Here is a 15,762-nt window from a genome sequence, read left to right as displayed (position 1 = left end):
GTCACTTTGATAAGAAATTTAATTATAATACACAATTACATAGTGAAACCGGCAAGACAATGTCCTTGCGTTTCTTTTTTTCATACGCGTTAGCAATTAAATTGTCAATCTAATCAGATTGGTACGTAAAATTGTTTCGTCTAGACACTCACTAATCTGTTTTGTGTTATCTATGGTATGGTAATGCATCGACAGCTACAGTGTGGAGAGTCACTACAAACGTCACATTTCAAAGGCCCACTCCAAACTCGTGTGCGAAACGCGGCACGAAGCCGCGATTCGCGCACGAGTGTGGAGGGGGCTAAAGAAATTTGGCATTAGCTAACCAAGTCGGGGCAAAGTTAGCTTGGTTTGACTGTGTAAAATTTTTAGAAAGAGCATCGTTTGATTTATCTGGAAGATCCTCATTTTTTAGTTACGTACCAATATATTGTTTAGCATTTTTTTAGCACATTCCAAAATTATTTAGCATAATTCTGGCATAATTTAGAAATAAGTCTAGCATTTTTTCAAAATCCGAGTTGGCAACACTGTTAGGCGAACACAAACCAACTGCTCGTCAAGAGAATTTTAAAAAGTTTTCGTTTGAAGTCGTTATTCGAGTACGTTACGTTACCGCAATAATTATCAGAAACAAGAAGAATTGGCGGGATATTAACCATAAAAATAGAATTGCGGTTTTAGAAATCGAGTTTGTGTACTAAATTATCCATGTGCTCGTAAAATTAAAAGAGATCTATTGCTTTGTCTCTAGATCTGAAGCTGACGTTTTTTATAGGCTTAGAATTTTTTATTTAGCAAAATGGAAGATTTCATTAAGATAGAGAAAATTGGTGAAGGTACTTACGGTGTGGTTTACAAGGGAAAAAACAAATTGACCGGCCAGTTTGTGGCTATGAAGAAAATCAGGTTGGAAGCAGATGATGAGGGCATACCCTCTACCGCGATCAGGTTAGTTTACATCCCCTAATTACATAAAAAACATTCACAGAACTCTGTTACATTTCGAACGTCTACATATAAAACTAACCGTATAAAATTCGTGTTCTGTTTTCCTAACCTAACTCATTTCATTTCCTGTTCAACTCGAGCATTTATCTATCATTTTATCCAATGCAATTCAAACAAATATTTTAGTAATAAGCGTTAGAATTAGATCGTATTATAAGCAAAATATTTTTGTTTATGCTTAATTTGCAAAGTAAGCAAAATGAAATGATTAAGCTGACATAAGTATTGTTTTAATAGCTTATGAAATGACATGCAAGTTTGTTTATATGTTTACACAGCAATATTGATAAAACGTGGTTTAGAATTGCTTGGAAAGCTAGTAATGGAAGTGTTTCATCCAAGTACACTTAGTTACATGATGCATTCCTGTTATCCCTCATTAGGGACATAGGGCTCACAGAAGAATTCTCCATTTGTCGCAATCTTGAGCACCCACTTCCAGCTCTTTCCAGTCGAGTCCAGTTGATCGAGCCTCCTTCTCAACTGATCGCCTCCATGTAGAACAAGGCCTCCCCGACCGTCTACTGCCAGTGGTGACCCTGTTTGGCCAGGTTGTTGTCTGGCCTATGGAGCATGTGTCCGAATCAACATCATTTCCTTGCAAGGATTTCACTTAGACCATAGTCAAATAAAAAAAAACACTACTGTCTTTGCCATTATATTTGCCAGAAGTAGGACTGCTATCTAGACAAATGGTAGATGGACTGCCATCTAAATCAATGGGTGGGATGGTATCCTTGGATTTGTCCTAGTATAGTTTGTTCAGAGAATGTCTGAGGTGTAGGAAAACAAGGTATTAAAATCAACTGGGGAAAACTAGAACATGTGTAAAAGTAATAACTTATAGACAAAGTATGTAGTAGTAGTAGTAGTAAATCACTTTATTGTACAAAACAAAAATTGTTAACATGATTTCACATAAACATCCGACTTCATCTTTTTAACTGGCATTAGGTGGTTACTTCTACTTCTTTTAACCTTTAGCCACCGAGATGTCTCCCATTCCATTTTATTTTGAATTTTTATTTTGACAATTCAAAATTGCATTTGTCTTGGCAAGTTTTCATGTGGCTAGCAGTTAAAGGAACTTTACATTGTAAAAGCTTCGTAAAAGGTAACAGATGCCACCATTTAGACATGATTTAGTCTATGTGTATCAATGCATGCTATGCAACCTAAAAAAGTTCATAATTCTTCACATTTTTTTAAGATAATCTTTGTGCGCAATAATTGTAATTAGACATGATTACTTAAGTTCAGTGGCGGATTTGCAGTCTTGGCTGCCCTAGGCCCCGGGCCCTGTAGTAACTACTAGGCGCTCCTTTCTCAGCACCCATTATAATAAATCAATTTATTTGGCACTTCATTATAGAAGCTTCTTTTATTTTAACGTCCCGTTAATTATGTACATGCTCCAGACTAGGAAAGGCGTTTTGAGAATATAAGTCATGAGTTTCGGTCTTGGAATTAAATTTTTTAAAGATAGTGACCCCTCGAGTGGCATAAAATGCTCCTTGGTAAAAGGTTCAATCTTGTTTTAAAGAGAGATACGTTCTATTCCTTTCTTGGTCGTTAAAATGTAGACTAAAGTCGGAAGCGTGCGTATGTATCATTCGGATCGGTAGAAGAGTAGGACAAATGTACTACAAGCACAACTTCTACTTTCTTGTGAGGCAAGATTAACTGGTTGCGTTTTTGATTGTTTATTTTTAACATGACTGAACTTGTAAACTTATACTTTCAGAAATGTTCATTCTTTTGTTTGGTTTAAACACACACTACACACAGCCGCAACAAAAAAAAAAGGCACACACAGAAGGGAAGAATGTTAAAAAAGGTTCTTATTAGAGTCTAAATGCATTATTTTGAATACAATTATTTTTCTTGTTTTGATTTGTTTCGAAAATTTACTTTCGCAAATATATTGTTAATATATTTAAGCTACAGCAAATGTTGGGAGGCGATTGTAACATGTCAGAGGCTCCCTTTCCATGTTAGCATTATATGTAAACATAATATTGTTCTATTTTAAGTGGTTAAATTCCATTCTTGTGTCTCACGGTAATTCAAACAGCTTTATTTCTTTTCATATCTTAAGTGGACCTTGCTATTTGAAATTCTAGATACACCACTTGGAGAGTTTAGCTGATATAGTAAACCAATATATTAAGAAACTCATTTTTAAAATAATTTGAACTTTATTTCAATGTCATAAAGCTTTTTGCGTTATAAATTTTTGTGCAAAGTTAGTTTGGTTATTAATTTCAAGTGTTTGTTTAAAATACCAACTCGGATTTCACGGTAACGATAAAAGTTAAGTTATGACTGTAAAATATTCTATGCAAAATTGAACCATATTATTAAGAATTAAAAAAGGGCGTATCCCTACAATAGCCCCTAATGTCTTGCCGCTCTAGGCCTGGGCTCCCTGGGCCTTAGGGCAAATCTGCCACTGCTTAAGTTTGGCATTTATCAAAAATAATCTGGAGAATTCAAATAGAATGCTATTTAAAGAATTGGACTCTTTTTCTGTTGGGTGTGCTAGGAAGCCGATTATTGTTCAACACTTATGGATGCCCTTCTGCTTTCAAAGTCAAAGTCAAAATATTCTTTATTCAAATAGGCCTAGCAACAAGCACTTTTAAATTGTGTTATCATGCGAAGTTGTAAATGAATTGCATTTACAAGACTAGGTTCTATCCATCCTACTTTATGCAACATTTATGTATATTATGCTGCAAAAATCTGTCAATTTGTTTAGTAGGAATGCCAACTGCCAAGTAATGATATTTTTTTCATTTTAAAACAAAAGATTCCAGAATATTGTTCTCAGAACAATATCTTATGCACCCTGGTTTGCCCGAAATACGGAAATACATGACTACATATACCAACCATCAAAGAAGAAGTAAATAGCTTTTCAAAGAAATATAAAGAAAGGCTAACAATAATATTGTCTTCGGTTACCGCGATAGTTACTCATGAAATAAAACTATGAAAACACGCGATTCAATATACGCGATATAATTCGTTTTCATAATTTTATTTCAAAAGGCTAACAAATCATGAGAAAGAACTCGCCAGAGACCTACTAAACATCACCAATAACATCACAAGACTCAAAAGGTGGCAGATCTTGGAACTAGTCCAGAGAGAATAACCCACCCCCTCTCTTCACGTAAAAGGAATGGTGTCAATGGTGGTTAATGGACCACCATCTGGAAAAAGAAATTTATAGAAACATACAATCTGATTATGGCTAAGAAAGCCAATGGCAGATGAAAGTAAAAACAAACAATTTTTTTTTAATATTTTAGACATTCACTGTGTAACTTATGAGCTACTTCCACAGTGGCAGTCTATTAGTAAGTCTAGTTTAACCCTTAATTCGGCAACATCCAAAATACTGGACATAACCATCGACCCTGTGTTTGTATTTTTTCTTAACCAAAATCATTGCTACTATTGAGTGCGGAGGAGGTTTGAACACACCTTCCATGTTTTCTGTTGATTTAATGGTTAACTATTTATGGTGTTGTTTTTTTTTATATTACAGAGAAATATCCCTACTGAAAGAACTGAATCACCCGAACATTGTGAAACTGGAAGATGTGCTGATGGAGGAGTCGCGGCTGTTCCTCATCTTCGAGTTCCTCTCCATGGACCTCAAGAAATACATGGACTCCCTTGGCTCCGGGAGGGTAAGTACTGATGTTTTTTTTTTTTTGAGGCAAAAGGGGTAATAACGGGCCCTATTACTAAGACGCCGCTGTCCGTCTGTCTGTCACCAGGCTGTATCTCATGAACCTTGATAGTTAGACAGTGGAAATTTTCACAGATGATGTATTTCTGTAGCCGCTATAGCAGGGGGGTGTCACTGCGCAGTTTAGGTATATTTGGCCGGCGCACCGCCCGGGAAGGTGTATGGCAGTGGGCTGCCGCTCGGCTCGCACGATAGTCGTGTCACGTGGCGCTCGCGCAAAATTGAAAATACGCAATGGCTTCGAAACCTAAATCGCGATCTAATCTGTATAAAAGATAATGTTCTGTTTACGGATGTCTGAATAAACGGAAGAACAAGTAAGCAAAAAAAAACATATTTTTTCAATTCCGGACTATATTGACCGACATATTTTCAAAGGAATAAGTACTTCTGTGGCATACCTACTTCCGTGAGAATCAGACATACTATCTCTGGCTAAAAATTTTATATGTTTACAGAATCAACGTTTGTAATTCCTACATATTTATCTTAAAAATAATAAATCAGTAGGTATACCTATACCTAGCAAATTGTTATGTTCCAAAATATTATTTTAACCTCAAGATATTGTATACAAAAAAGAAAAAAATCATGTCCTAGTACAGAAAAGTGCTACTTTGATCCCCTCTAGCAGGGAAGAAAAGTGCTACTTTGATCCCTCCTAGCGGGGAAGAAAAAGCCCCTTTTCGAATAGGTGATGTGAAAATATATTAGAATTTCATTATTTTTTGCATTTCATACGACTTCACCATTTCAATTGCATTTGAATACTTGGAATAAAGGGGGTTCCAAAACAATTGAGGCTTATTCCAAATGCGGTCTAATAAGAGATCTGTGGCAAAGCGTCAATAAAACCTATTACCCATCAGACAAGGGGTGCGTTATTGCGCGTGAGTCCATACTTGTAGTCGCTTATGATGTATGGACTCACGCACGAGAATAATAGGTAAAAACTATATTCATTTTCAATTCAATTCAATTATTTATTCATAAAATTTTACATTTTATACGTCCGTCTGTTTACGATTACACATATTCATATTCATATTTATTAATAATATACACATACATTATACGTCAAAATACAAAATACAATTACAATTAGTGGAATAACAATTAAAATTTCAATTTATTTCAACATCGAAACAATAAAAGTAAAATTATTTACACATGTTCAAAAATGTAATTAACAAATAAATACTATCATATTATATTATATTCTACATTTCCAATAATTCTTGTAAGTCATAAAAGGCGTTTTCAATTAGCCATTTCTTCAATTTAATATAAAATACATTATCATGTGATATCACAGTTATATTTTCAGGGATAGAATTATATATTTTTGGGCCCATAGCATAGGTCGTTTTGGCATAGATTTGGTCAGTCTGAAGTTGGTAGTTTCGAGCGTCCCTCTGTTCCTGTTTCGTAAACATCTTAGGTTACCCGCCCTAAGAGGAAACAAGTTGAAGTTGGTTCTTCGAACGAACTTCACGATGTTAAAAATGTACTGCGATGGTAATGTCATTATTCGTAATGATTTAAAGTATTTAAACAGTTGTCGAGCCGGCGAGCCGGGAGGGGCGTTGGCTATAATAATAGAAACTATATAAACATTTCTAAGCACCTTTTATTCTGAGTTAGAGTATGTCTCGTAGCTCAGTGTGCCGCTTGGAAAAGGCCTCCTCTAGCTATTTCCATTGAGGTCTGTCGTGGTCCACTCTTCTTCAGTTCGGGCTCCTGTGAGTTTCGGAGCTTACCATCTAATTCATAGTTTGGTAACTAGTTTACAATAAACGAAGTTATAATTACACGAAATCATTCCCGCACCTATAAACGGATGGCATTATCATTATTTTTTGTGTAAACAGATGATGAGCCCTAACATAGTGAAGAGTTACCTGTATCAGATCAACAGTGCCATCCTGTACTGCCACCGTCGACGTATCCTGCATCGTGACTTGAAACCGCAGAATCTGCTTATTGACCAGACTGGCATCATAAAGGTATGCTTATTTTCGATATTGAAGGTATTGAATGAAACTGTAATGAAACCTAATTCGCTCCGTGCATGACAATGGTGCCGCCCACTAGGGTGTGGGAGATATTGCGATATTGATAGCGCGCAACGAGCGACTAGGCGGGCGGCGCGGGCAGTGCACGGAGTACAGCCGCCGCGGGCACGAGCGCCTGAGGAAGGACTCCCGACGAGTCCGAAACATAAATACTAGTGAATGTAACCGTAATCATCTAAATATAGCATTATGTGTTGTGATTGATTATGTGTTGTCCGTGCAGGTGGCAGACTTCGGTCTGGGGCGCGCGTTCGGCGTGCCGGTGCGCGTGTACACGCACGAGGTGGTCACGCTGTGGTACCGCGCGCCCGAGGTGCTGCTCGGCAGCCAGAGGTGAGCGTAACCCTACACTAACACTACACAGTACACTTCACCAGGGAGACTAAACACTAGAACACAGTGTGAACACGGGAGTCAAGACGTGACTCGTCCGAGGCAAACTCGCATACGGGCGCGATGTCGAGGACGAGACACGTCTTCACACGCTAATAGTTCATAAGGTTGATATCGGTTGTCTTAATCTGTCACATGTGTAAGAAAGAGATAAAACATAGATTAACTAATTGAGGCTTGTAAAGTTTTACAATAGCATTTAAATAACAAATAAAAATTATAGGTTAGACTCAGGCCCGATGATGACTTTATGAGCTTCAATACCCTGCCAAGACCAAAAATGCACCATTCCGGCCGAAATCGGACACTTGACTGTATCTTGCTGCGCCCCCTGATACCAAATTCCTGCTTATTTAGTATTTGCCTTTGCTGATGATAGGCGGGTCCACACAGAACGAGCCGCCTCACGAGGAAATTGCCACGCGAAGCAGCTCGGTCTGTGTAGACGTGCAGCGGCCGCATTGCCTCGGGAGAGGCACATCTCCGTCTCCACAGACCGAGCTGCTTCGCGCGGCAATTTCCTCGCGAGGCGGCTCGTTCTGTTCGCGCCTATTATCTAAAGGAAAGTTCATTTGAGAAAAGCCCGTGTCAGGCGTGGCTCACTCCGAAAACGCGTCTCTACAAGTACACGCGGCCCACACCAATTTTGGTGTCTAGCCATAGTAATTGCCGCGTACCGCTTGCGCCACCTTGCGGTCATATCTGTCGTAATAGACGCGTTTTGTTACAGTGAAACTTTTGTACATAATACGATTATTTATTCTGTGCGTGTTAAAATAGTTTTTTTTTACATTTCATGTGTTTTATTTCCAGGTACTCGTGTCCAGTGGACATGTGGTCTATCGGCTGCATCTTCTCCGAGATGTCCTCCAAGAAACCTCTGTTTCAGGGCGATTCTGAAATCGACCAGCTTTTCCGAATCTTTAGGTACATATGTCATTTTTGGCTATTTTCTATACCTATACGGCTACCACGAGTTTGGCACTGACATTCGCTAACGTCTGCGTAATTTACTTTCTATACATCTCGCTCGCACTAATATGCTAGTAAGAGCGAGATGCATAGAAAGTAAGTTACGCACACGCAAGCGAATATGTCAGTGTCAAGCTGGTAAGGCTGCTTGTCTGGCCTATCAACAGTAAAAAAGTGGCACATAAAAAAAAAATTGAAATATTTTATTAATTTAAATTTTATTGCACAATATCCAAAATGATGTACAAATGACGGATTTACGCAGCGTACTACGTAAGCGAACAACACGCGAACGCGATGCGGAGCGGGGTGAATCAATCCTTGTTGAGTTGTTCGCTTACGCAAAGATAGATATAACTCTATAAGTTACTCTATGGCTTACGTAAGACGCTGCGTTAATGCCTAATGGTATTCTCTACCGGTCAATCATCGGACTAAACAGAGACATGTAAAAATAGTGCAAGGAAAAAAGTAAGAAGATATTTTTTAGTAAATTATTACCCCCTTATTCATAAACGTCTACTAAAGTTGACAAGCCGCTAATAATCGTTTGTCCCTTTCCGACGTATTGGTACGATGGAAAGGGACAAACTATTATTAGCGGCTTGTCAACTTTAGTATACGTTTATGAATAAGGGGGTTAGTAGATATCGCGTCCGTGGGACTCGTGTTGTTAAATCAAACGACCTATAGGTATAACCTGAATGCATAATGTGTACTTGCAGGATGCTGCGGACACCGACGGAGGAGATCTGGCCGGGCGTGACGTCACTACCGGACTACAAGCCCTCCTTCCCCAACTGGAACACTTTCAACCTGCACAACCACGTGAGTATTAATTCGCTTCGCATCGCGTTCGCGTGTTTTTCGCCTACATAGGACGCTGCGTTATTGTAACTTAATATATTCGAGTAGTAATAATTTGATCCCTTATTCTTGTATCAGATTTTGAACCTTCATGTTCAGGTACAGAACCTGGACGAGCTGGGCCTGGATCTCCTCCGCAAGATGCTAGTGTACGACCCCATGAAGCGCATCAGCGCCAAGAACGCGCGCCTCCACCGCTACTTCCGCGACGTGCGCCTGCCGGCCGGCCTGCCGCGCGGTGTGGACGCGCCCCTGTCCGCCGTGCGCGGTGTGGACGCGCCCCGGTCCGACGCGCGCGGTGTGGACGCGCCAACCGCGCGCTTGGTGGAGGTGGACATCAGCCCCGCCGACACGCTGTGACCGAGATCTCTGTACTAGCAATCATATTGTACAGGAGTGGCTTAGTGTAGGAACAATTCGTGCTTCAAACACTTGATGTAGATGGCACTGTGCGTCGCCATGTGGTAGGTTACGGTCCCCCCACCTGTCGACGCGGAATTAAGTCAAATAGCGCAATGGCGTGGGCACTGATTTACCTAACTCATTATAGCGGTTTTTGTCATTTCATTTATTTTACATTAAAAGTCTCTTTATTTCACATACACATTGTCATTTCATTTATTTCACATTAAAAGTCACATTAAATGTCTCTTTATCTTATTAAATATTTTGATTTGTGTTTTTTTTTGTAAGTAGTCACACTACTATATATAAATTAAAAACTGTAATAGATGTCATATATTAAAGAAAAAGTGACGAAGCCCTCCAGTGGTGAAGGCCGGATTCGAACCGGCGTCTTTAGCTATCGCGGCTAACGCCATGAACCCCTAGGCCACCCCGCCACGGCGGTGCCCGTCCGAATTTCTCGACTATATGCCATCTTAGTAAGACTAGGCGTCTTTGTCTCTTTATCTCTTAATTTTGTAGTGAAGCTAAGATTCATTCGTTGAATTTGGACGTTAGGATGACAATTCTGGTTGATATTATGAATGCATCACGCTCTTGTGGAATATGGGCTTCGCGAAATTTCACGACCCGTCCGCAAAGCACTTACACGATGCGACGTCGCGACGTGGAAATCTACGATGCGCATTGACTTTGTTATTCTCTTTGTATAAACGGCTACATTTACTGAATTTACGCAACCCGGACAATCATTTTGCTAATAATAGTCTTTATTTTGTTAATTATTGTACTTATATACATTAAAAAAAGGTGTGCGAGTCAAAAAACTTTAGATTTCCACGACACGACGTCGCAAACCGCAACGTAACACGATGTCGCATCGTGTAATTGTGCTTTGGCCCATACGCAGTGTACAGTCAAGGGCATAAATATATATACATACATTCCCAAAGTTTCAAAAATATGTGTACGCTCTTACACCTTAGTCGTGTTTACATATTTTTGAGCCATTTGTCTGGATCAATATTTTTGCCTTCGACTGTACATGCACCATCTAAAATTGTGGTTGCTACGCAGTGATCTAGCAAAGAGTCCGTTGTAAAGAACTGTACGATTTTAAGCCGCATTTACATATTTGATGAGTCGCAAGACGAATGCAGGCGCAAGAAAAAAACCTGTCAATACTGTCACATTGTCATTCGCCTCTTTACTCATACGTACATGTAACATGTAACTCCAGCGGCGGTAGCATTTTTATTGCCTGCCACTATGTCTGCCACTTTCGCACACACGTACTTGTTAGAACGTGACAGGCGATAAAAATCCTACTATGCTACAACGCCAGTATAAGAAAAAATCGTGTTTTGACGGGTCCATACAGAACGAGCCGCCTCGCGAGCCGACCGAGCTGCTTCGCGCGGCAATTTCCTTGCCTTCTGAAGTTTGTCAAGTGTAGTCAGTAAAGTTACAGTTTCATAGGATAACGATTGTCAAAGTGGACGCATGACAATCCAGTCACAATAAAACATGGCGTCATACAGTGCCACCCAGAGTCGGATCACGCTAAGTTTTCATGCCAAGTGCTATGTCAAGTATGTTGTTAAAATGGGAGCACAATCTTTTTCTTATACTTTGCAACTCTTCTGCAATGGTGTTAGTAATAATGCCTTGGTCTCTAGGTGCTCTTGGTCTTCGCTGCGTACCAAGGCTCGGAACCGGCCTTTTTCTTCATACAAAAAATACCGGTATTATTACGTTTTTTTTTCGTTCTTTGGTTGATTATTTCATTTTTAATTGGACAATCTAATAATACGAAGTTGTTACCTAAACGCATGATTCAGTCCTACGTAAAGAGCATAAAATATTTAAAAATATTGCGATATTTCGGGTTTTTCAAAAAAACCGGTTCAAAGCCCTGCAGTGCGTACAGCGTCACACACGGGAATTTAGCAGTGTCTTTGAAACGTGACGCTACAAGCAGCGTACGACATCAAACGCATTCTCCGCGCTTGCGGTCCAGTTAGCGGCCTTATAGACCTGTACCAATAACTTCTGAGGTTATAAGAATATTAATGTTGCTTATTTTTTATATATAGTTTCCAGACCATATACTAAACCTAAAAATAATATTTTGTGTCATCCTAGGTATTTGCTTAGGTAGAAATTTAGGTATTTCTGTTTTTAATCAGCATTCTGTAAAAAAAATATTAGAGACAAAATTCTTTGTTTCCCTGTAAAGGCAAAGTGGCTTCCGACGTACACACGCATTTTGTGTCATTTTCATCCACGGGTATAATGGCATTTAATAAATACCTAATATTGATCCTAAAACGCCTAAAAAAATGTTAGAGTCGGTAAGTGAAGTGTTGTACTTTACAGAACATTGTTATATGTTATTCAAACAAATCTGTGTCAAATTCATCCACCGCTTTTATTTAAAAAAAATTTTTTTGTAATTAACACCCTGTATCTGCCACAAAAAAAAATTCATATTATTAAGTTTACGTCTACAATATTATAATACCACATTGAGACATCATTCATAATTTGGGTCATTTTGATCCACGGTTTTTTGACTATCTGGCAAAATAAAACTCAATTGAGCAAGAAGGGCGTGCGCGGGGAAGGGTACCTACGCGGGTGGGGTGCTTATTATACTTGCCGCAATATCAGCTGGCGACTGAGATCTTAATACTATCTCCTTTACCCTTGTTAAGACCAACCAAGAGATGGCATTATGAGCTGTCTCGCCACTTAGTTTTGCGATACAGTGTATTTATTTCATTCGGAGGCATAATTACATTGTCTTATCAATCTTACCGTAGTAGGTATATAAATATAATTAAAAATAAACTGTAGGCTGCACTCCTCATACTGACCAACATTTGTGACGTTCCTAATCAAAAGGTACCACTTTCTCTGACAGGTTATTTGTATAAAGATATAATCAAATTTCGTCTTTATAGTAAACGACAAAGTGGTACCTACCTTTTGATTGAGAATGTCACATCAGCGACTTAAAAATTACTTTTGTTTCGATTTTTAGTAGACTTTTTAAGTTTATTTTAAGACGCAATTTATTGTGATTTTTGTTATGTTTAAGCGTGGCAAGCAACATTAATTACATTGATGATGATGTTCATTAAATACAATATTTTTTCATACTATACTGAACTGTCACCCTATACATGAGAATGATATATTACTGGTCAGGCTTTAATATGTGTCATAATTTAGTAAAGTCCCCTTTGTGGATTCTAAGTTTCCGAGTTACAGCAGTTTAGTGAAAGCGTTTTTATTTTAAATATAAATTAAGGGTTGAATAAAGAGGAAAGAAAATTTGATTATTTTTGCGCTACGACGCACGGTTTAGGAGATACAGCCCTATAAAGTTTTTTTTATTGTTTCTGCTTTTTTTCTTTTTTACATTGTGTTTTTTGTATATTACTTTGAGGTTTCATAAAGGGGAACGAAAAAAATTTAATTATTTTTGCGCTACGACGCATGGTTTAGGAAATCAAGCCCTATAAAAAAAAACTCTTTTTTTTTGCGTTTTTTTTTGTATAAATTAATGGTTACATAAAGGGGACCGAAAAGTTGATTATTTTTGCGCTACGACACACGGTTTAGGAGATACAGCCCTATATAGATTTTTTTCTTTTTCTTTTTTACGTTTTTAAATCTTAATTAAGGGCTTCTTAAGGGGAACGAAAATTTGATTATTTTTCGCTACCATGCACGGTTTAGGAGATACATCCCTAAAGTTTTTTTTGTTGTTTTTTTTTTCTTTTTTTTGTCATCGCGTTTTTTGTTATTACTTTGGAGTTTCATAAAAGGGAACGAAAATTTTATTATTTTTGCGCTACGACGCACGGTTTAGGAGATACAGCCCTAAAATGATTTTTTTCTCTTTTTCTTTTTTTGCGTTTTTAAATCTTAATTAGGAGCTTCTTAAAGGGGAACGGATATTTATTATTTTTGCGCTACGATGCACGGTTTAGGAGATACAGCCCTATAAAGTTTTTTTGTTATTATTTTTTTCTTTCTTTTTCTTGTGTTTTTGTATATTATTTTGGGGCTTCATAAAGGGGAACGAAAATTTTATTATTTTTGCGCTACGACGCATGGTTTAGGAGATACAGCTCTATAAAGTTTTTTTTCCTGTTTTTTTTTTGTTTTTTTTTTAAGTATTAATTACGGGTTTCTTAAAGGGGTTTTTTAAATTATTTTTGCGCTACGACGCATGGTTTAAGAGATACAGCCCTATAATGATTTTTTTTTTAAATTTTGCGTTTTTTTTTAAATATAAATTATGGGTTGCATAAAGGGGAACGAAAATTTTATTATTTTTGCGCTACGACGCATGGTTTAGGAGATACAGCCCTATAAAGATTTTTTTATTGTTTTTTTTCTTTTTTTTTTTACATTGTGTTTTTTGTATATTACTTTGGGGTTTCATAAAGGGGAACGAAAATTTTATTATTTTTGCGCCACGACGCATGGTTTAGGAGATACAGCCCTATAAAGATTTTTTTTTAAATTTCGCGTTTTTTTTAAATATAAATTATGGGTTGCATAAAGGGGAACGAAAATTTTATTGTTTTTGCGGTACCACGCACGGTTTAGGAGATACAGCTCTATAAAGTTTTTTTTCCTGGTTTTTTTTTTAAGTATTAATTACGGGTTTCTTAAAGGGGTTTTTTAAATTATTTTTGCGCTACGACGCATGGTTTAAGAGATACAGCCCTATAATGTTTTTTTTTTTAAATTTTGCGTTTTTTTTTTAAATATAAATTATGGGTTGCATAAAGGGGAACGAAAATTTTATTATTTTTGCGCTACGACGCATGGTTTAGGAGATACAGCCCTATAAAGATTTTTTTTTTAATTTTGCGTTTTTTTTAAATATAAATTATGGGTTGCATAAAGGGGAACGAAAATTTTATTGTTTTTGCGGTACCACGCACGGTTTAGGAGATACAGCTCTATAAAGGGTTTTTTTCCTGGTTTTTTTTTTTTAAGTATTAATTACGGGTTTCTTAAAGGGGTTTTTTTAAATTATTTTTGCGCTACGACGCATGGTTTAAGAGATTATAGAGATATAATGATTTTTTTTTAAATTTTGCGTTTTTTTTTTAAATATAAATTATGGGTTGCATAAAGGGGAACGAAAATTTTATTATTTTTGCGCCACCACGCACGGTTTAGGAGATATTATATCTATATATATAGCTATAATAGCTCTATAAAGTTTTTTTTTCCTGGTTTTTTTTTTAAGTTTTAATTAAGGGTTTCTTAAAGGGGAACGAAAATTTGATTATTTTTGTGCTACGATGCACGGTTTAGGAGATGCAGCCCTATAAAGATTTTTTTTTGTTGTTTTTTTTTTCATTGTGTTTTTTGTATATTATTTTGGGGTTCCGTAAAGGGGAGCGAAAATTTTGTTCTTTTTGCGCTACCACGCACGGTTTAGGAGATACAGCCCTATAAAGTTTTTTTGTTATTTTTTTTCTTTTTTTTCATTGTGTTTTTAGTATATTACTTTGGGGCTTCATAAAGGGGAACGAAATTTTTATTATTTTTGCGCTACGACGCATGGTTTAAGAGATACAGCCCTATAATGATTTTTTTTAAATTTTTTGCGTTTTTTTTTTAAATATAAATTATGGGTTGCATAAAGGGGAACGAAACTTTTATTATTTTGCACCACCACGCACGGTTTAGGAGATATTATATCTATATATATAGCTATAATAGATCTATAAAGTTTTATTCCTGGTTTTTTTTTTAAGTTTTAATTAAGGGTTTCTTAAGGGGAACGAAAATTTGATCATTTTTGTGCTACGATGCACGGTTTAGGAGATGCAGCCCTATAATGTCGAAAGTTTAAAGGGCCATATGTACTGTAAAACGTACGATACACGTGCGAATAGGTAATTCGCAACTCGTGTCGATTTAAAACACTCCTTTTAATAATTAAACTTATTTATTTACTTATGTTTTTTTTATTTACTCGCACAATGCATAGTAAAACATTGTATGATACACGTGCGTAAAGATGATTTCCGCACTTGTTGCATAAATAGTTCCTGGTTTTTTTAAAGGTTTTAATTAAGGGTTTCTTAAGGGGAACGAAAATTTGATTATTTTTGTGCTACGATGCACGGTTTAGGAGATGCAGTCCTATAAAGATTTTTTCCTCTTTTTTTTCTTTTTTGCGTTTTTAAATCTTAATTAGGGGCTTCTTAAAGGGGAGCGAAAATTTGATTATTTTTG

The 15,762-nt window shown here is 37.1% G+C and overlaps 1 protein-coding gene across 1 annotated transcript; it reads left to right on the top strand.

The window, feature by feature from the left end:
- Positions 1 to 531: 531 nt before the first annotated feature.
- Positions 532 to 9,683, top strand: LOC134749998 (cyclin-dependent kinase 1). Its single transcript, XM_063685050.1, has 7 exons — positions 532 to 951; positions 4,568 to 4,712; positions 6,646 to 6,780; positions 7,073 to 7,182; positions 8,056 to 8,169; positions 8,940 to 9,042; positions 9,181 to 9,683. The coding sequence occupies exons 1-7, from the start codon at positions 803 to 805 to the stop codon at positions 9,439 to 9,441; spliced, it is 1,017 nt and encodes a 338-aa protein (XP_063541120.1). The 5' UTR covers positions 532 to 802; the 3' UTR covers positions 9,442 to 9,683.
- The last annotated feature ends 6,079 nt before the right edge of the window (positions 9,684 to 15,762 follow it).

This window comes from Cydia strobilella, chromosome 19, assembly GCF_947568885.1.
Source record: "Cydia strobilella chromosome 19, ilCydStro3.1, whole genome shotgun sequence".
NCBI classification, from domain to species: domain Eukaryota; kingdom Metazoa; phylum Arthropoda; class Insecta; order Lepidoptera; family Tortricidae; genus Cydia; species Cydia strobilella.
Note: the sequence above shows the minus strand (reverse complement) of the source record. Positions and strands in the feature narration are given on the sequence as shown.

Excerpts from the sequence above, each read along its gene's own strand:
- LOC134749998 (XM_063685050.1), top strand. The coding sequence starts at position 803 with ATGGAAGATTTCATTAAGATAGAGAAAATTGGTGAAGGTACTTACGGT. Across the intron at positions 4,713-6,645 it reads ACTCCCTTGGCTCCGGGAGG|ATGATGAGCCCTAACATAGT; the intron begins GTAAGTACTGAT and ends TTGTGTAAACAG. Across the intron at positions 8,170-8,939 it reads CAGCTTTTCCGAATCTTTAG|GATGCTGCGGACACCGACGG; the intron begins GTACATATGTCA and ends GTGTACTTGCAG.